This window comes from Echeneis naucrates, chromosome 7 (assembly GCF_900963305.1).
Source record: "Echeneis naucrates chromosome 7, fEcheNa1.1, whole genome shotgun sequence".
NCBI classification, from domain to species: domain Eukaryota; kingdom Metazoa; phylum Chordata; class Actinopteri; order Carangiformes; family Echeneidae; genus Echeneis; species Echeneis naucrates.
Genome location: NC_042517.1, coordinates 15,425,314 through 15,447,132, shown reverse-complemented (window position 1 = coordinate 15,447,132; position 21,819 = coordinate 15,425,314). Strand labels below are relative to the sequence as shown.

The window sequence follows — 21,819 nt, the reverse complement described above, 5'->3', positions numbered from 1 at the left end:
GTGTTGGAGGCTGGTGAAGATTTGCTCTCGCTGCCCACATGAGCTTAGCATTTAATTTGAAGCAATGCACTGATACGTTGCACAGGAATTTGTCTCTGTTTTATTTCAACTCTGTTTGCAAAACATAAGACAGAAATGATACCAGATGTGGTTGAGACAGGGATCACAGTGGTTTCTTAAGAAAAACAAACAGACCACATGTTAGCATTCATGCTAGAGATGGTGCAAACATGAAACACATTAAACCTTGTCCTTAAAAAAAAAAAAAACAAACAAAACAATTGAATATTGCATCGTGAAGCCACTTTGAATTAAGTTGAACAAAACCTTTCATTTCAATAACATTAAAAGAAAGATGTCCTTTCATCGAGAATTATTTCGCAGCTTTATTATCTTCCAGACGGCCAGAAATGAATGGTAGGCTGCTTCTGTAAGGCGATTTGAAAACAAAAGACAAGAAATAATTTTTACTTTCTGAAAATAAAAAAAAAAAACAAAAACCACAAAACACACTGCAACATATATACGTTATAATAATGTGTATTCAGCAGATATAGATGGAGGAATATAAAGAGGATAAACACTAAAAACATAAAAAAAAAAAAAAAATCTTAAAATGCAGCAAAAATGAAACCAGCTGCTTTGAGTTGGTACAACCAGAAAATGCTCAAAGTAAATCCAGCTTAAGCATATCACGCACAAACATATAAGGAGACACATAAGCACACACACAAACGCATAGAGGCCTGTCACGACTCTGCCAATTAGGTGAGCAGCAGCAGCCAGTGTTTCAGAGAATGACGCTGGTTCATTGAGCAGGAGGACAGTTGAAAGAGGCCATCCACTGCGGTACGGCAAAGTTAGAGCAAACCCCAAAACAGCTAAAAGACGGTTGTTTCGCAGCGTTAAAGCTCAGCAAACAGGGATAAATACGTCAAACACAAACGCTGACAGGAACAAGCCGAGAGATTTCTTCAGCCGTACGATAAAGTCTACCAGGCAGTTAGGAAATACAGGTATTGGCCATCAGGTCACAAACGAACTGGTTAGCTCTGAAGAGAAAAAGCCTGGTGGCAGCACATATCACATACACAGTCCCATCTGTCAAATGCACTCTGGTGCAGGCACAAAGATAAAAACACACCTTGTGTATTTTGCTGTGAGTCAGCAAAAGCGTCGGCATTAAGAGCTTCCCTGTGTTCCTTTTTTTAAAACACAAAGCTCCGGCTTTGATGTCCCGCATTGTTTCTCTTCAAAAGGAGAGGCAGGATTGATGTTGAACATCTCGGGTCTGAATTCAGGGTCCTCAAAATGGACCTTCAAAACTCGAACATAGAACACGACGGAACTGCAGGTTACATTGCAAGTGCAGTTGACAACAAAATCCCTTCAGACCGGATGCCGCCGTGGTATCCTCCTGGCGTCCGACATCCCACCAGCGCTGGGATGCAAATAAATAACACACATCGTGGCATACTCGGAAAACAGCACAACTGTTTCCAGCTTATCCGAAAGTTGCTCATGTACCAACTTGAACTTCACAGATCCACTACCTTCGTCAAGGTGTAAGTTTGAGTTCGACCTGTGTCTCTGCTGAACGTCATCACCCGCTCTCTCCATATTCTAACCTTCCTGACTCAAACCAGCTGGGATGGCCTCCTATTCACAATGCTCTCGACAGGAATCGAATAAGCGTATCCCAAGCAGACTCATTATTTTTTTTAGTCAAACACCCTTGTTTGTGTTTTCGAAGTTTGTCTGTGTGGTCAGTCGTATGACTACTGGCAGTGCGTTGCCATAGTCCAGAAATTCACAGCTTGCCGAATGAACTGAGATGAATTTGTCTAGTGGTAATATCATTAGTCATAAAAAAAAAAAAAATACATATTTGTAAATAGCTACAAAACTAATGATATTCCTACTAAGGCTCATCCGTGCTCAACAATAGGGACAATTACTTGCTAATGGTAAACTTAAACATCTGCATCGTCTTCCCCATTGTGAACATGTTAGAATGCTGATGTCAGCTTTTAGCTTAAAACACCACAGTGCCCTATCAGCCTCTGGGCCAATAACATCTACAGACTGATAAGTTTATGAGGACACAGATGCCAAAGCAGTTAAAAAAAAAAAAAAAAATAGTCGTCTTCTTCCTCTTTTATTTCCTTATTCCTTGTTTGCAAACAAAAAAAACCCCTCTTCCAGCTGGCTCAGCAAACTTAAATTGAGTTGAACCTCAGTTGCGTCCTTCGCTGCTTTTTTCTGTCACCTCTGTTGTGGCCAAAATCCTGATTTAGTCATTTCTTTTTTTCCCCCTGATAAATCAAGCATAAATAATGACTTTATAGTCGCTATTAAATGCTGCGCTGTGAGATCAATTAAAAAAAAAAATAAGTGGGGGGGGGGGGGCAGGAAAAATACAAGGGTGCCATCTCCAGATTTAATGAAGGGGCAGAGGATCAAAAAGATGTGCTCTCACATTTACCCTATGTGAGAATGTGAGAGGATAAAATAGAGATTGTGTGTCATTTTGTGTCATTTGAATGATAGCTAGAAGTGATGCAGGCAAGATTATTAAATGGCCTCCCTCCACCACATTAGTGAAAATAACATGGAGTAATGGAAGTTAAACAGTGAATGACTTTTCCAATTATTGCAGTATGAAAGGAGTCTGGTCTTTAATAGTACAGGCTTATGGCAAATTAGAGGTTCTATTCTCCCCAGGGGTAACAATGGAATGACTCGCCCTCCACACTCCTTTCTTCCTGACTGGGAGAATGAAAATAAGGCAGCCATTGTTGTCGCAGACAAAGAGCGGTCACACCCCTTAGCTTTGGTTTAGCAGGCTTAAAGTGTGAGGGCTGCCCTCTCACTATTACCACTCTCTCCCTCCTTCTCTTTCTCTCTATCACTCTCTTTCATTAGGGGATTGATTAAATTGTGAAATCAGGAGTGTGATGGTTGCATGAGCGACTTCTCCGGTCACTCCCCTAGGCTTTGACAAGGACAATATCAAGGACCCCCTGTTATTCCCTTCCACTCCTTCTTCCCTTCATTCCCAAGAAACCCAATCTGGGTAATTAGAGTAAAAAGTGTGAGAAAGTGAGACATGTAAGGTAGAGAGATGCAGAGAGAGAGAGAGAGAGAGAGAGAGAGAGAGAGAGAGAGAGAGAGAGAGAGAGAGAGAGAGAGATGCAGGGAGAGAGATAGAGAGAGAGAGAGAGAGATGCAATCTGCTGCTATTGCACTTTTCTTAGTCATTTACCCTGCAAACACAACTCATACATACTGTGCACACACATTTTTGCACTCATTTTTGCACTGTCCACCCTTCATACAACACCATCTCCTTCTCCCCCACTTCTTTTCCTTCTCATCTTCTATATCCATAAGGCAGCTGTGGAGAGGAAAAAAATGCAGACTAGAGGGAAAATTGAGGGAGGAAAGAGAGTAGAGAGAAAGAGTAAGGGGATAGAATGGAAGTGACTGCATCAGCACTACTCTGTTACAGAGCATCGGCCTTTTGGCATCAACCTGGAAACAGGAAGTAGAGGGAAGTTGCCAATAGTTTGACTGGACATCCGATCAGCTGGATGGGTCTGGAGCCCTAATGTGAGTTAGAGGATAAAGTCTTTCATCCTCGACCAGACAGGTGACCTTTGTGGGATCCTATACTGCTGGAAAAACACTCGTCTCACATTGTCTTATTAAACGCAGCCGGGGACAGATTCAGTTACATCATAGCACAGGCATATTTGCAGTGGACACAGCTGTGGGGCTCTCTGGGAGGAAAGGAATACAGTACATTCCTCCCACCCAAAAAAGTCTTTCGGGACACTGTCGAGGTATCGCGCAATAAACAGATGTCTGAGGGACCCAGATGTGAGTGCAAAGGCGAAGGAGGAAAGGTGTTGTTGGTGGAGGCGGGAGCAGCACGCACGTTTGATGTTGACTGGAAACCTGACAAAATGGGCTGCTCCCTGCCAAGCACAGACAGACACTGAAGAGGGGCTGGACGTTGCCATGCTCCTGCTGGGTGTTTTGAAAACAAAGACACACGCGCTCACCTGTGCATGCATATGCATATGCACATGCACACGCGCGCGCACACACACACACGGGTCTCCCACCGCTGCCTCTAAGTGTGTGTCAGAATGTTTCCCAGGATGTTCTGGCTCCCATTAACCGAGTGAGAGACTCAGCTTGGCAAACTCCACCTCAGCAAGAGTCCAGCTGTCATCTTGACAAATGAACCTTGGAGGAGAGAGGCGGTGTGTGTACGTGTATGTTTGTGCAGCCACGCATGTGCAACTGTGTATTTTTACTGGCGCTTAGACACACGTGTCATAAGGATGACACACAAATGGCCGGTGCACATGTGGTTGCATGTATCAGAAGCAGCTTGGTCAGTCATGGGGAATCTGCTCGTAGTCCGAGAAGTCATTATTGAAACGCCGCTGGAAGTGTGCGTGTGCCCCAGCTGCCCTGGACACTTGATGCTGAGACCTTTTAAAAATGACAGCTACCAGCACAAATCATCTTACATAAATAAGTGTTTTGCACAGCCTCAGATGGACTATAACTTTATCCCCCCTATAGCGTGATGCCAGGTGCTCTGCGAAGAGCTATGTATCACTCCAGCTTTATGAACAATGTGGGATGTTAAAGCTTTTATAGAGCGTTGGGAGGAAATGTTCTTTTTCTCCTGAAAAGAAGTAGCACATAAAAATGTGTAAAGCAGCATCAGGGAGTACTGGTCAAAAAATACCCATAAGTGAGGAGTAACGAGGAAGCTGCAAAGTGAAAGGACAAGTTATAAAATTGCTGCAACTTTTTTTTTTATTTTTTTTTTTATCTGGCTCTAAACTGTTTACCTTAGGAGATGCTTCATCTTGACATGCTGTAAAGCATTCCATTGCACAATGAGGATTTTTATTACACACATACAGTGGTGATGTATGCTTGCTCCAAGCAAGTTCTCATGTGCTTCTCCCTGCACTACTGCCTATACGTGGGCCTGTGTATTATTTTGAGGGGGATTACGACGACACAAAAACACAATCCCCCTTTGACAGCATCTATTATACTTGCATGGAAATGGACTGTATCACAATGACTTTATCACTGTGAATGATAAAGAAAATAGGATCAGATTATTATGGTGCAGGCTTCAATCTTGATCTCCCTCAATTTTTACCTCCAGGAAAGACAGATCCAAAGAGGGAGGAATGGAAAAATATAAGCACATTAAGCGAGATTAGAATTTTACATCACATGATGTGCTTTCAAAAGTGCAACCTTTCAATTCAATTTCATGCCCGAAGACTTTTCCCCATGCAATTACTAATTTCTTCCATCTCCTCTAAAAGCCGTCGCTTTGTGTTGAATTAGATTGTACTTCTTTAGGCTTGTGGCTCAGGTAAACATGCAGAGGTGGAGGGCCAGTCACAATGTCTCTGTCCCCTCCGTCTGTCTGACAGCCAACTTGTCTGTCAAACTGTCCTTTGTAATTGACTGACCTTGTCCCATATCACCAACCATCACCGCCTCCCAGAGCCTCCCACTTCATCACTGGTCCCCACATCCCTGAGTCCCCTTCCGAATATCTTTCAACCAATTTCACCTCATATTATTTTTTCATGTCTTCAGAGGAATAGATTTTTGGCTCTCCTTCATCCCACTGATCCACAGGGTCGCTGAAGCCAATCTCCAGAGGACCAGACAGAGGCTGTTTGTTAAGCTGTTATTTATCTCCTTCATAAAGTCCTCCTCATCTCCTATTAAAGAGCCCAGAACTGTTGCCCTTGACTCACACATAACTCTTGTGTCTTTTGCTGAAATGATTTACTGTTTAATTTAACACCAACTGAACCCAGAAGGGAGCCCGCCTAGTGCTGCCTGATGTCATAACAAAGAGGATTGTGTTGGAGGTGTGTGTGTGTGTGGGGGGGGGGGGGGGGGTGGGCTTGTGTGTCTCTCTGCATGTCTGTACATCTCTGCTGCCTCTGTGTGTAGTTGTGAGTGGGTGGCTGATGCAGAGGTTTTTGCCGTTTATTTTGTTTCTGTAATGCCTCAGTAGTAGCAGCTCTGGGCTTGGCGGTGCACACCAAGGCCATATCTGTGCATTTTTCCTCTTGAAAAATAACACTGAAGGCCCGATGAACATGTTTACCAGGACTTCACGCTACTAATTTCAAAATAATGAGATATTAAACAGTGAAAATTACATTTTAGTCTCACTTCCCTGAACACATGAGGAAACAAAGCCCAAAAGTTGTCGACAAATACGCAAACGCAGTAACAATTGGTTTTCCTCATCAATACCGGGAGATTAGGGGAATCCATTTCCTGGGGCGAATAAATGTAATTATATTGATCTCACTAATTTCATTAGCGGAAAGGAAATGCAGTTCATAAAGTATTTCTTATATGCCAAAATGAGTATACTGTATGGAGTAGGAGGGGTGCGGCTCCTGAGAAAATAGGGGTCATTGAGGGGAAGCAAGAATCATGAGTAAGCATACTGAAATGGGACTGACAGATACATGAAGCTATTTCCTTCCTAATTCATGAATGTCCTCGGCTACTGCCTCACATGAGATATTAATGAAGCCTCAGACGCTCACTTTTACTCTTACATACCTGATTCTCACACTATTCAGAATCCAGTCAAATTGCTTTTATGGTCAAGTGTTTCATTGATAATTTGACCTGTCAAGAAAGGAATGAGCACACACCTCTATCACAAAGACTCAACCAACGAGGATACCAATGCAGAGCACTTTAACTTTGCACTTACTGTGTTTTACTCATGCCATCATAACTCAGAGCTGGATATCTAGCTTGATCCCAGCCTCAGAAGAGCAGGCTTTTTTTTTTTTTTTTTAATTAGATATTCATAATATCTGAATACTTCTGTTTTACACTAACATTTGCCAAGGTTGGTGCACTTATGCATGAGCAGACCAGTTCATTTATGAATCATCTGTAAAGCTTTTTTTTTTTTTTTTTTTTACGCAAAGAAGTTATTTGACAAAGAATAAAACTGGTTATCTGTACCAAAAAAAACAAAAATAAACAATCAAAAAATAAATAAATAAACAAAAACAGAGCAGTTGTTTTTAATGCTAGAACTAATTGTTCAGAATTGGCTGCACAAAATGTCATGGCAGCCCTTGCAGTTGTAGTTGTTGATATTTTAGTCAAAATCAAAAATGGAAACCTGCTTGTGGTGCTTTAAGGAAAGTCTTTCAGATGGATTGGAACATGAATCTTTGTAAAAAAAAAAAAATAATAAGTTTATGGATTCAGTATTTGCTTTGATATTTTCGTCTCAACCAAAGTAGCAGAATGACTGACAGACTTGATCAAGGGAGCCAACGCTGCTAGCATAGCTAAAAATGAACAGGATCAGTAAATATCAAACTGTATATTTAGCCAACCGATTTGTAATGTCTCCCGGAATAAAATTCAGAACTTTGGTTGGGAAAGGAAATACTTTGTGTGAATTTTTCCGGGGTTGAAGCCAAACAAACAAACAAACAAACCGAAAAAAAAAAAAAAAGCCAAGAGTTTGAACCAGCCAAGATGTTTTACTGAGAGAAAACAAAAAGCAAGTTCAGTGCTGACATGACAGTTTGTGCTCCTTCTCCAGACTGTGGACCAAGATCTCTCTCTCCTCTTGCCCCTTCTGCCTCCCTATGCATACTTTCCAAGAGCTTGAGCCACACCCATTTCTGGAAGATTACTGTTCCTTCTGTTTACCACCCTGACAGAGTTTATGGTTGTGCGTGTGAACGATGTAAGCATGCCAAAAAGTGCAAGAAAACATCGAAAGATTACAGATGAAAACGGGCTCGGACGCAAGACGCCTGAATACATAAACAGCAGTGCACATCATGTGCAGTTTATTTGATACACTCACCACACGTGAGTGTTTACCCAGCCTGAATTTATTCAGTTCGACATTCAGAAAAGATTCCACATGGGCAACAATGTGGATTCCTTGTGACCGAGCTGTGGATCTGTGATCCGTAAATACTCACATCCCTGTGTTTCACCATCCTGCGGTTTCTTTGGTGGACTGAGATAAAAAAAACAAAAAACAAAAGCAAAAACAAAAAAAAAAAAAACAACAAAAAACTAACAACACACACAAAAAAGATGGAGTTCTGTTTCTCTCGCTTAGCTTTTTCTTCTTCTTTGTTCAGGGATAAAGCAGAAACGTGACCAAACAAAACCCCAAACAATGAGCATATACAAAGGCAACAACGCAGCACTTGCGCTTTACTGATCCTTTGTTTGCCGGCTGTGTAATTTCTGTCCGTGTCTGTGTATGCATGTGAGTGTTTGTTTGCGTTTGACTTTTTGTGGTTGTCTCAGCAGGAAGGAGTGGAGAAGGATAAAGGGGGCAGACTGGAGCTGCACAGTGCTGGTGTTGGCCTTGTGGAGGGGTGGTAGATGCCAGAAGGCTTCATTAGACTCGAAGGAAGAGGCTGTGAACAGCACTTCTTCTGGAAGTCTGTCAGACCTAAACACAAACACAGACTTGTCTCGAGACCTGGGGTCCATTGCAGAAAGCGGGTTTAGCTAAAGCGGAAAGAAACTCCTGAGTTTTCCGTTTCTTAAAGGGAATTAACTTAAACTCTGAGTCTATGAACCTAACCTGGTTGAGGCTCCTACTAGTTGTGTTATCGTTTCCAGATGATGTTTCTCTTCATAATGTATTCAACACCTGCATTTCAACAAGAAGGTGGGTGGATGAACTGAAACAGGTTTAATGATTCTGAGTAAAATTTTGCGTGTAACATGGTGCTGTGAACATTTGAAAGTCTTAGGATTTCCCAAAGGGATTGGCTGCAAGCTGATTATGTGACGTACAGAGTCCACCCACAGTATTAATATGCAGTTCCACTGACCACTGTCTCAAAATGTTAGACTACACAACACCCCAAACAACATTTTTCATTCTCTGAGCTGTCAAGATCATATGTGATGCTGCACATATAATTACCATTGTGGAGGCAAAGTGTCTTGGGTCTGTTTCTGAGGTATCTCAGTATGAGTCACTTGTCTCCCTCTCCAAATATTCTCATATGTACACAGTGTACAATTGATTTTTTGCTATGAAAAGGACTATATAAATAAATGTTCTTACTAGTCTTTTGGTGGGCGACAAGGCTCTGCTGACCCCTGACCCCTGACCAAAGCCAAGGGCCCCAACAGGACTTTAACGTGGCTCGTTGCAGGATGAGAGCATGGATGGAGATAACTAAAGGCCTGAAAGCCCTTTCTAAGTGCCCATGTCACCTCTTGGTAACCCCTGAAAGGCCCTGTGACATTACCGTGGCATGTGTTGTTCTACATAATTTTGCCACTATTAGAGGAGAGCACCACCCTGTCCTACAAAAAGCTTCCCTGCAGATATCCAGGATGGAAGAGTGGCCAGAGACATTATATGATGGAATCATTTCACAGATTAAGGAACCAACACCAACACTCAGAGCAGGCAAGTAAAGACAAACTGTCATTTTATTCTGACTTCTTTATTTCCTAGAAATACAAAGCAACTGTTAGATTTCTTTCTTTTATTATTCCAGTAATTAAAACAACTCACTTGTGATCATGCATGCAACACTATCTTGTGTTTCAGTAGTTCAATTTGCAGATCTGATTTCTTTATCTGGCAGTTCATGTTTTCTTTTTTGCTGTTGTTTTTTTTTTTTTTTTTTGGTTGGTTGGTTTGTTTGTTTTTTTGACTAAATACTACATTTTATACAACTCCTTCACTGGCAACTGTAAATACATAAAAATGACATTAAATCCTTGAGTTCTACATGAACGCTACAGAATCAAACTCTGACATTTACTGCACATCTCACTGCAATCTTCTATGCTATAGATGGACCCTCGTCCTGCTGCCATGCTCTGTTGAGAAGGATAATAATGTCCATTTGTGCTTCAGTGTAAGCAACATATCACAGTCCTGGAGGCCTTTCCGTGACAGGAGAGAATGTGCCTTTATCATCCTGCTCATCCTGTGAGGATGTTCTGTTTCAGTTTACTTCAAACTACTATTTAGCATAAAGTCAAGGATTGAGTGGCCTACGTACAGCTGCAAGGAGCTCTGCGTCATGAGGCCTTACAACGTTCACAAGGCAGATATCCCCATTAAAATGACAAACCCATGAGAGCTAAATAAATATGTTTATAAAAATATGTACAGGAAAACATATAGGCCTTGGCCTATGATATCTACCAGCCCCTGATTGAGGGGGGGGTGTGCTATAACGCCTGAGCCTTTACTGTTTCAATTATGTTCATATATTTCATATTAAGCTGCTTCTGAGTGGAGCAGGATTACACCTAAATGAAAACTAATTTCAAATTCAATACAGATCCACCAGTTTTCACCTACAATATTAGATGTGTGATTAAATATGAAATAAACACGCAATTATTCGATCATTAAAACTTGTGTGGCAAGAAATGTTCTCCCATGTCAGTTGCCACTGCAGGTGTGTTGTTTTTCCCCCTGAAAAATGCGTCCAGATTCTTCGTGCACTCGCGGATGATTTCTAATTGCAGACTGTGTCAGTCTCTCGTGGTCACCTGTTGCCATGGTGAGTTGTAGTATTGGGGCTTCATTAATTTTGGCTTTTTACGGCTGTGGTGCACGCGCTGAAACTAGAGTAAACCTACTCATAGTCGACTGAACTGACTCTAATCAGCTGTTCTGAAACCAGAAACTCAATTTCTGAACTCAGAGAAAGTCAACTCAGAGTTCAGTGTTAGACTCAAGAGTTCGTTCTTGAACATGGCCCTGCTCCAGCCTCTCTCTCTCTCTCCTTTTGTTCTTTCTCTTGTTCTCAATCACACCCCCACCCCACCTTTGTCCCTCTTCAAATTCGCCAATCCAATCAGCGCCAGCTCACTCGTACAGTTGCTTTTTGTTTATCCTTTCTTCCAAGTTTTTCGTCTGTATTTGCTGTTGCCGTGTCTGTCAGTGGAGCAGAGCAGTCATTAATCACTGATAAACGTACACAGAGAGGCAAACAGACACCTCGGGGGCGGAGGGGGTTCTCTCGTTCTGCTCAAAAAACGCTTTTCTGAACGTGCTTCTTGGGAGAAAGATGTAGAAACTGGAGCACAGGCGCTGCAGCGGGTTCAACAAACACATGCAGATTCACTGCAACACATTTCAAATCAGATACCAATGTCAGTCTTTTGTGAACTGTTTAACATGCAGGCTCGAAAGCTGTTAGCAGAAAATAAATACCAAAACCACATTGCTGACACAAAAATATTGATAAATTGCAGGATATCATAGAAAACTCTCTCTTCACATTAGTAACTGAAGAGCTTTGGACAACCACCCATTTATTTAGCTTGCTGATCCTCTCAATGGCATTCCTGTTAAAATTCTGTCCAGTGATTTTTGAGGGATGCAGTCACACTTTATACGAATATCTGGGCTCTCTGTGTCCAGGACAACCAGCAAACAGAAAAAAAAAAAAAAAAATTATAAAAAAAATTATAAAAATACTCTCAAAGCAACAGATTTAATTGCAGGGACTTGTACATTTCTTTTTCCCGTTGTCAAAATGAATGGCTTCCCACTGAAAATAATGTCTCTGTTAGACAAACACTGAAATATCACCCAAAGCAAAGAGGGCTTAAGGAGTGAGTCAGGTTTTAGGGGGAGGCTGCAAAAATAAGATGGAGGACAATGGAAAAAAAAAAAATGAAACAAAGCTACACTAGCAGAGAATGAGCAGAGGCTAATATCTTGAGAAATCATTTTTGTACAGACTGTCTCCATGTGAGGGAGTAGATATCCACACGAACAATTAAGTCTTTTTACAATTTGGCAAATTTACTTATGTGCTCTCTTGTTGAGTTACATTGATAGGTTTTACAAATCTGTTTGTTAAATATGAAGCTATAGCTGGAGGATAGTTTAGTCTGAGGAAAGGAAACAGAGAAACAGGTAACAAACAGTAAAATCCGCCCGCGTAAACCTGGAAAGCTTGTTACTTGTAATGTTATTAATCCAACTATATATTACCATGTATGTTAACAGGGGAGCTTCAGCTGAGCTTGTAGGTGTAGCTTGTTCATTTTGGACAGAATTAAACCAGCTATTTCCCTCCTGACTGTCAGCCTTCATGCTTACTAGGAAAATGGACAATGGACTGCAGCCACTGGTACGAATGCAAATATGCATATTTCCAAAATATCAAAGTATTTCTGAAAAAGGATTACCAATTCCAAAGTATATAATCCGCGTAAATGATTAGATACAGCATATGAAAGGACTGACACCGTCACCTCACGGCCACCAGGAAACCTGACAGGCCAAAACCACATCACTCTCTCGCTCCCTTTTCTTTTCTCACAGGAATGAGTCAGGAAACAGGATGATGAAAAAGGCAGATTACAGGACAAACATTTATTCATACCCCATGTTGTGCCGTTGCAAAATCGTTGTTTCGTCAGGGTTCTGTTAATTTTTCTGCTGACGGTTGTTGTAATGGGGGGTTAAGAGAGTTGAGTGGAGGAGGGGTGTCGGGGGGGGGGCTGCGTTGAGTCTTTATTTACCCGAGCAGAAGAAATCAATGCGTCGCAGCCGTAGGAGAAGTGTGTGGATCAATGGAGGGTTTCAAAAAGCTTCTTTGAAAAATCAATGTCCCTTACATGCTATTGATGGCTGTTTGGCTGCAGAAGTAAGAGAATGACTAAGAACACCTGTTTATTGTGAAATATTATTCCCCCAGCTCTTTGTTTTAGTCGTTCAGGATCTATTTCTCCTTTTGTTTACACTGCTATACCTTTACATTTTCACTCTATCAAAAGTTATGGACAAGTCATTCTTTTCATGTTAACTTCAGACATTCACTGACCTCTGTGACACTAAAAGTTAAAAAGGCCTCATACTGAGCAGATTCAATTAGACTGTGCACAATACACCTTGACGACCAGTGATATAATCCAAAGTGCTGAAGCGGTAATTTCAATGCTCCTATTAATAAAAAGCAGTCAATAAGATTTCAGTGAGCTCTGACACTGCCCAAGCTTTAGAGAGTGATTGGAGTACAGTTCTGCCACGACTTTACCGGAGCAGTCAGCGTGTCCCTCGAGCCATGTCAGGCTCTGAGTTCAGAGGCCAGTCAGTAAGGCCTCTGTCCTGACACCTGCCCAATCCTGTGCTGCCATGATCAAAGTGACAGTGCAACAAGCCCTGCAGAGTTGCAGGTGAGGGCTGCTGTCACCCCGCCTGTCCAACTGATGGCAGCTCGGTCAGGGCTGGGAGAAAAGTGGTGGGATGGATGTGAGGGCCACCGCTTGTATGTCACTCATCGCTGCACGGGACGACAGTACAGCCTATTAGCAAAGGGACTGACTTCACAAGCCATTAGGGGAGGCAGCACACAGAGCAATGAACAATGGCACCATTGGAGAAAGGAAGAAGACACGAGACCCTGGAAGCTCTGATTTGCAATGCAGTTGCTGTAAAAATGTATATTGTGATGGACATTTTGAATACCAGACATGAAAAAAAAAAAAAAAAAAAAAAAACCTAATCATTGCCTTCATGGTGATAATAAAGTACATATTAAAAATGTCTGCTGTGACTTTTTTTGAGAAATTTTTTAACAGAGAGAAACAGATGTGCAAGTCTCCATTTTCAGAACAAGACCAAAGAGACTGTTAAAGTGGACAAAACACATAAACAATAAGTACAGTGAATTCACCCACATTCACCCCCACCAGAGCTGTCGCTCTGTAAAAATCTCTCCCTCTTAGTATAGCCCTGCCTGCCCTGCAGTCATCATTAAAAGAGAAAGACAAGAACCTGTGAGCCCAACAGAGGCATCAACACGCATCACTTCTCCTGTGTTCTGAACGCTCCACTCAGCAGTCAACCAGCCCCTGATGGACCTATTTACTGCACAAAGTGGACTGTGTATGGCTGTGCACTATGCTTCCAAATGTTCCTTTGATACCTTCTCTCCCTGCCCTGCCCCCCTCCGTCTCTCTCTAGTTCTGACCAGCACAAAACAGCAAAACTGTCCGGCCAGTCTACGGCTGGGTGTTACGCTGCTGAACGGCTCACAGGGTTTCAAAGAGAACGCCACACTGTGCCAGGCTGATGGTACGCAATCCAGCTGCAGATGTAGTTCAACTCTAAAACAAAGACTTACAAACTCTCCCCGCTTTGACGTGATGCTTTTGTTTCACTAAAAATGAAGAGTAAAAAAAAAAGGAAAAAAGTTTTCTTCAAGCAGCTCCCCAAGCTTTTCCCTAGGGGCTGGATAAAACCCTGTCGAAAAACAAAGAACAAAAAAAAAAAAAAAAAAAAAAAAAGAGGGGGGGGGGGATGCTTCTTTTGCACAATTTAAGACCCAAAAGAGATAAACTGCTGGAGTTTTGTAAACAGTGAGGAAAAGCTGATGGGTAGATATTCCAGATAAAGAGAGACAGCAAAGTGGGCGCAGGGAATGAAGCAGCAGTCTTGTGAAACGATGCTTTTTGATGAATTACAGAGCGGCACCACGAGCGCTTAGTCTACAGCTTCGCTATGAGAGAGACAAACTGCACATTCTGTAATGACAGAAACCCTGAATTTTAAGCACAGTGCAGCTCAAACCTTTGCACAACAGCACGTTTAAACATACCCATTCTTCGTCTCCTCTCTCTCTCTTTTGGACTTCTGACCTGTAACGCTTTATATTCTGCATTTATCAAAATTTGTAGTTTTGAGCGATGCTAAATGGTAAATGAAAGCAGGTTTATTGAATAATGATTAGACACCGGCAGCTCAAGTGTTACTACCTGCATATTTGTAGTTCCCCCATGCAGGATGGCGCTATAATCAGTCATGTCATGTTGTTTCAGGTGATTTATCTAAGTTTTAAGCCAGCATTCCCTTACTGGGCCACAGGGAATAAACCACTATATAAGAATAGCAGTTTTTCGTACTTACACATTACATTTCACAGGAGTCCTACAGTTATGGCATCGCTAAAGATTCAGTGACAAATTGCATTGTTATAAAGCTGCTATTAAAAATAGTGCTGAACTTCGGGCAACCTCTCTGAAATGGCCTGATAAAGAAAAGAAAGGATACATAAAAGCGCATACGTAATCATTTGCTTCACCATGAACCCAACGGACCTCCCACTGTGGTAGAGTTTAGCTGCTTTGCTGTTGTGTAGCCTCGTCTATGTCAGGCAGGAAAACTTTTCAGGGCCAATCAGGGCTCTTTAAACACCTGAAGAGTTTTGTAGTTCTAATTACACAAGGATAATATAACATAACATAATCATCGGCAAGGAGGTGTAGAGCAAACCGATTATGCTAATGTTTCCTGGTCTTTGTCACTGTTCATCACATACCCCCCCCCCCCAATCAGTGTTAGCCGTGAAGGGCCCTCAAGAAATCCCAGCTGTAAATTTCAGACATATCAGTGACACGGCCCATCAAATCTTTTACTTACACTGACGAGCATCTGAGGGAACGGTCCTCGAGAATTTTCTGCCACATTGATTGGTGGGATAACCCAATCCCGTTTCTGCCTGCGTAGACCCTTGGAGCTGTTCAGGCCGGACCCTGAGAACATAATGACAGGTGGCGGTGCTTGGAACACGTCCTTCTTCTCGCTCCTCTCGCCAACTTCCCCCTCTTTCTTTGCGACCTGTAAGACAACGCAAGGCTTTATTTTTCATGCTGCGTTTGCTGTAATGGAAACAGGTTAGGGTTAGGGATTTTTCAAAGTAAAATGAAAAAAACAAAAACAAGAATCATTCCAGGTTAAAAAGACAAATCTAAGCTCTTTATTGGATAAGTATTTGTTGTTCTTACAGACATTGAGCGGTTATGTAGCCACCTGGTAAGGCCAAGTGGTCTTTTTAAAGGCAGGCAGCAAAGCACAACTTCAATGCTTTTGCTGCTAGCAAAATATTATCTGACAACCAACAAGAAGGGGTTAGGGTAGACATTTTAATCTCATTATGCAGCCAAAGTCAGAGGGGGACGATAGATTGAAATAAGAAAAATGTTTAGGTTTAGGTAAAGTAATATCATACAACCCTGGATATGCTGGAACGGCTGCTTTTGATGTGTTTTACTTAGTGCAGACGAAGAGGTGCACAATTCAAGGATCTCAGATAACAGTCAAATTTGCTCCTGCATTGTTTTCACAGTCTTCTTTCCATGGTTATAGTAATCAGTGTTAAAACCTCAATGACTATCGGCTCAGATTGGAACAACACCTACAAATTACTCCCTTTGTATCACTCTGAGAAAAAGCAGATGTGTTTTAACAATAAGCGCGGTGAGGCGAGGGTGGAAGGCCAATCTCTGACTCAAAACCTTCATCGTCAACACCAGCCTGTGTAGCCTCTTTCTTCTTGTGATTGTGGAAGTGCACGTGCAACACACGTATGTTTTGTTTCGGTGTGTCGGTAATTGCTACAGCTGAGGTGGGTGGTGGGGGGGATCACTGTAAAATACATCCTGTTTTTTTTTTTTTTTTTAATCAAACGGACCTTATGGATCCACCCAAGCACAAATTCACCTCTTCTGCTTCTTTACTCAGTCCATTACTCACTTGCAGACTGACTACTCATTCACTTACAGTTTGTCTCTCTACACCTAATTGGTGATTAGGCAGCTTGGCAACCGTAGGAAGGATGACACACGTCTTTGCTCTAACACAGCTCAAACTTGTAAACTTTCACACACTCTTAAGAGTACAACAAGGATTAAAATATTTTAAATTAAGTTTGGGAAATAACATGTTGGGCTCATGAGATACTGTGGAATGATTAAATGCTTGAATTCTTTGGCAGACCCGCTGCAAATTTAATAGGTCAGATGGTTTGTCAAGCGACCAGCTCCATCACTGGTACTGGCAGATAACCAGCTGATGTTTTCCAGCACCACATCAATTTTGTGGGAAAAAAAAAGAGTACTCATTTATAATTATTATACAGTATATATCATATTTGATTGAATTATTTTGTCTTAACTGATGATCTGCTCAGACTTTTTAATTTAATAGTTTGTGTAATATGTAATGACATTACATGGGCACATAAGAAAAGTTAATACATTATCATATAATCAGGGCTTCAATTACTTTATCATATTAATTAGAACTACATGGTATTCAGGGAGTTAATTAAAGGGAGTAAATATAAATAAAATATAAGTTACATTTCATGCAAGTTCGCAAGTTTTTATCTTATGTGGCGGAGATGTAAGCAATGATATGCAAAACCATTTGAATCAGGCTTAAACCGTGTATGTGTACGTCTGTGTGTAAAACTTATTACAATCCATAGTTCAGTTGGAATAAAATGCTTCGAAGCGTCCATAGAACAAACACTATTAAAAAGGAGACACTCCACTGTCGACACTATGCCAAATCAACAATAAACACAATGTTACCTGATGGTCTGATCTCATTTATTTGTGCCCCCTTGCAAACTGTGAGCACAAGTGTAAGGCGTGTGAATGATTTGCATGCATGTATGTGTGCCCAGTGGGAGGGAGGCCATTAACTTCAGACACTGTCATTTAAGTCGGGTATAAAAATCCTATTAAGAGAGACCATGTCTGCGGTTCGATTTACAGCCTCTTCCAGTGGACAGTGACAGCTGAATCACAGGCACACGCTTCAATCATACAGTATTTTCCTTCCACACACTCCCTGCAGGCAGAGAGAAATGAGCGCCACAAACCTGTCTTTCTGAAAGATGCTCGAATAAGGCATTTGAAGGGAGCCCATTTCCGATCTCCTCCTGAACATTAACTCAGCCGTGAGTCGTGAGACCGACATCAAATGCTGAAACTATCAACCATGTCACCTGACTATCATAATGTACTCGCATGAAAACACTGCAAAAACGCATAAGGGTGGACTACATAGAGCCTCCTTGAGCAGAGATGTTTCCAGAAATAAAGCAAATCCGCTGAAAATACAGTAGGTAATTACCTACCCCAGGAAAAGTTCATGAAGCCTAATGGAGATAAACATTTAAATCCATTACATTCATTTACACTTCAATGCCAAGTGTTACGTCATATGGTCCAACGTCTTCAGCCTTACCTCTTGGAAATATATTAATATAGGGATCTAGAGGTTATATTAAATTGACATCCTGTAGAATTGTTCTATGGTGAGTTTAGCAACATCAATCAGGGTTACAGGCCTTTAAAAGCATGTCAGAAATTAAGTCACTCAGCATCACTGCTGAAGCTATCGATCGATCACGACTGCTGTTTCAATCACATTCCCCTGATCTGCCCCTCGCCCCCTCGTTCTCCCTGCCAAACTCTTTCACTGTCGTTGTTTTTCCAAGTCTCTCCTCCTCATCAGCTTCAGGTCCTGAAGGGTGATTACTTCCATGCACTGGGCTGTGTTACGCTGATGGTGTGGCAGTAGGGAAAACAGTTCACCTCCCAAACGCTACCCAGACCCCGCAGTGTATTCTCTGCTCACGTCCTCAGAATGCAGAAAATATTTTCACCCATTCATTCAACTAGTGACAGGAGTTCACTCGATCGGCTAGACCATTAAAATATTTGGACAGTGTCGATAGTTGAGCGCTTAGAGCAAACGTCAGATAATCGCAGCATCCCGCAATCGACTACGGCCTGGGACATATGCTGCAGGTCGTTCCCTCCCTCTCTCTCTCTCTCTCCCAGTTTCCCATCAGTCAGCCCGTCTGCCAGTTACTGAATGAAATAAAGGCATAAAAAGCTGCAAAAAATGACTTAAATATATCTGTATACATCTGAAAATAGTGTATGGGTTAAAATTGTCATCAAACAAGCAATAACATTTCTGCACAGAAATAAGGAATCACGACCTAGTCAGCTGTAAGCATCGACACATAATTTAGCCCGAGAGAAATCCCGCTACACTTTACTCCATGGGCGTGAAGAAAAACATTTGAAAGCTTTTTACACAGTACTGTCTAGCGCTCCAAAACTACCACTGTGAAGCTCTCCTTAGATCAAGTGAAGCAGTGTATTTTCCCACTCTCCGGAAGAGCCGACATAAAAAAAAAAAAAAAAAAAAAGGACATACTTCAAGTACTTCATAAGTTGTAACATTTTGTATGTTCACTAACAGACTGGCTATACAGTCCCTGCTGCATACGCTGGCAGTTTAAATTGCCAGTAAACAGACATATGCATCCATGTTGTGGTGCAATATATATATAGTACAAAATATAACAAGTAATATAATGAAGTGCAGGTTTAAGTAGCTTTTATTTACTTTGAGCCTTTCAATTATATTCTTAATAAAGATTATTCTTCATTGCCTTTACTTCCCCACATTTACTTACATTACGTACATTTCATGGTTTCAAATTGCAAAATATAATGCAGGCCAACACAGCAGCACACTGTACTTGCCCCACAGCAAGAAGGTCATGGGTTCGGTTCCCCAGCCTGGGGGCTTTCTGTGCGGAGTTGGCATGTTCTCGCCATGCCAGCGTGGATTTCCTCTGTGAATTAACGTGTGCAATACTCTGCATCACTGCTGGACCTTAAAAACTAAATACTTTACTCTTACTAATTTTGTTAATTCTACTTAATCTTATTTAATCAAACGTTCACTTTAATCATATCCTCCACTTTGTATATCATTATGGACATATTTGTAGGAATATTTCACTTGTTATTCTGGAGTATGAAATCATAGCTCCCCTGGGGGAGTAAGTATTTCTGATTCTGAATGAATTGATATACAGCTATAGTAAGTAGTTGGCCCCAGTATGAAAAGTGAAACATTTCTGCTGTTTTAATCAAATGCTGAAAGGGGGTAGCGCTCAAACTAAAGAATATAGCAGCTCTGATATAATCAACGCATTTTAACAATATAGTCTCACACAAAGAGAATGAGTGACAACGCAAGCTGGGTTTGAGAGGGAAAAAAAAGCAAATGGAATTGAAAACCGCTCTCTAGAGCTGATATTGCTGAAAAAAAAAAAAAAAAAAAAAAAACGACAACTGGAGAATGTATGTTCATGCTCTGTGTCTGCATGTGTGTATTGATGTATTTGTGTGCGTGAGTATGTGTGCGTGCGAGTGGGTGGATGTTCATGCGAGAGTACAAGAAAAATCTGGCCTTGTGAATTCAGGAGCATGAAAAAAAGAGGTTCAATCACTGTGCATTTACATATAAAGAGGCCAGTGTTTTTAAGACTTCTTTCAATTTTTCATTTTACATTACATACTTCGCCTTACAGTTCCTCCACAGCAGTTGGCATTTGAGAATAAAAATAAAATACAACACAGGGGCCAGGACACGGTGTTGGAAGACGGCAATGGCTTCTGGCGCATATTGAAAGTTGAGGGTTCTGTAGAATGCAGTCTATAAAAAGTGTTTTCTTTTTGTCTCTCCCTGTTTGTTCTTGCCTGGTCAAGGTCCCTCGGAGGGCTGGCTTGTATCTGCCAGCGGAAGCAATGCTTTCAAGGCTGACTTCATTAGATGGACGCCCAGGAGAAAAGCTTTTAAGACTGCTTTAAAGGAAATGTGTCAAACAACTTGGCATATGGTACGTATGTATGTGTGTGTGTGTGTGTGTGTGTGTGTGACAGTTGTGGGGTGTGGAGGGGTAATGCTCAGCTTCATCAGCCAAACACAGCATTTAAGACAAAGTGCACTGTGCCGTCCAGAAAACAGAATAGGTCGGTTTTGACACCTGTGGCATCAGAAATGAGCTTTCAACATTACACCAACATTTTTGCACCTTCACATTTATGTGACAAACTTAACACCAAATAGTTATGTCTTGATGAGATGCAGTTGGGCCTTCAGTTAGAGCTGTGCTAAGACCGGTATTCAAATTATCTCCGCACGAGATCTTTCGTCAACTTTAACTTCAGGAGTGAGCTTTCAACCTCAAGTTTAGAGTGAAAACTGTATCCGACCTCAGACAGACAGGATGGAGGTTTTCAGTCAGAGGTAGCTTTTTCTATTTATTTTCTGGAGCCGGAGAATATTTTGCCCGCAGCCTTGTGTTTTAAAATGTACTTTGAGACAGAGCACAAAAGCGTTCAATCTTATTTACGATGTTTTCCCCCCTGTTATGAGATAAATTGAGACGACTGTGGTGATAATGCTCACCGGCTCAGCAGGATCGGCCGATTCCACGTAGTTTGTGGTCATTTTTTGATGCCAAACTGTCCCTGACTCGTTCTAAAATAAGCCTTGAATTGACCATGCTCGAGGTGAAGCTCCCGGAACAATTGAGTTTACATCCCAAGAAAGGATTGAGCACTGATTGGGCTCAGTGGAAGGAACTCACTGGTTTCCTTGTGAACAGTAAAAGGAATTAAAAATTGAACACCTTTTAATTTCACAGAATTTTCAGTCAGTTACATCACATTTTATTCGAAACTTCAAAAATAAAACCTTTAAGGACAATTCTAGAAATTGTGGATTATAGATTTTTTATTACTAATAAAAAGGATAGTGCGATCCAACATGCTAAAATTCTTTCCTGGTTGAGGGAAAACAACACATCCTCTTTTGAGCACTTGAGGATCTCTAACTTCTGAAAAAGAAGAAAACTTTTACCAATGAGCTGGAGCAGCTTGTTCTCATGGTCATGGTCTAAAAAGCACCAGCAGTCTATCCCTCTCTTCTTGTGCTCTGTGACTACGTTCGTACAACTCGACAGTCAAACATCCCAACACACATGTTGCCGTGCTGCATGTTCATCGTACTGTGTGACAAGGTTACTGAAACATGCCCATAATCTTTTTGCATTGGGTCCATATTCAGGAAGGCCAACC

The 21,819-nt window shown here is 41.5% G+C and overlaps 1 protein-coding gene across 2 annotated transcripts in view; it reads right to left on the bottom strand.

Moving 5' to 3' along the window:
- Positions 1-21,819, bottom strand: part of LOC115046143 (cadherin-4-like) — a 226,126-nt gene that overhangs the window by 48,748 nt on the left and 155,559 nt on the right. For both annotated transcript variants that reach the window (XM_029506308.1, XM_029506309.1), the window contains exon 5: positions 15,500-15,697. In XM_029506308.1, the coding sequence (XP_029362168.1) occupies positions 15,500-15,697 (198 nt within the window). The remainder of the gene's footprint in view (positions 1-15,499; positions 15,698-21,819) is intronic.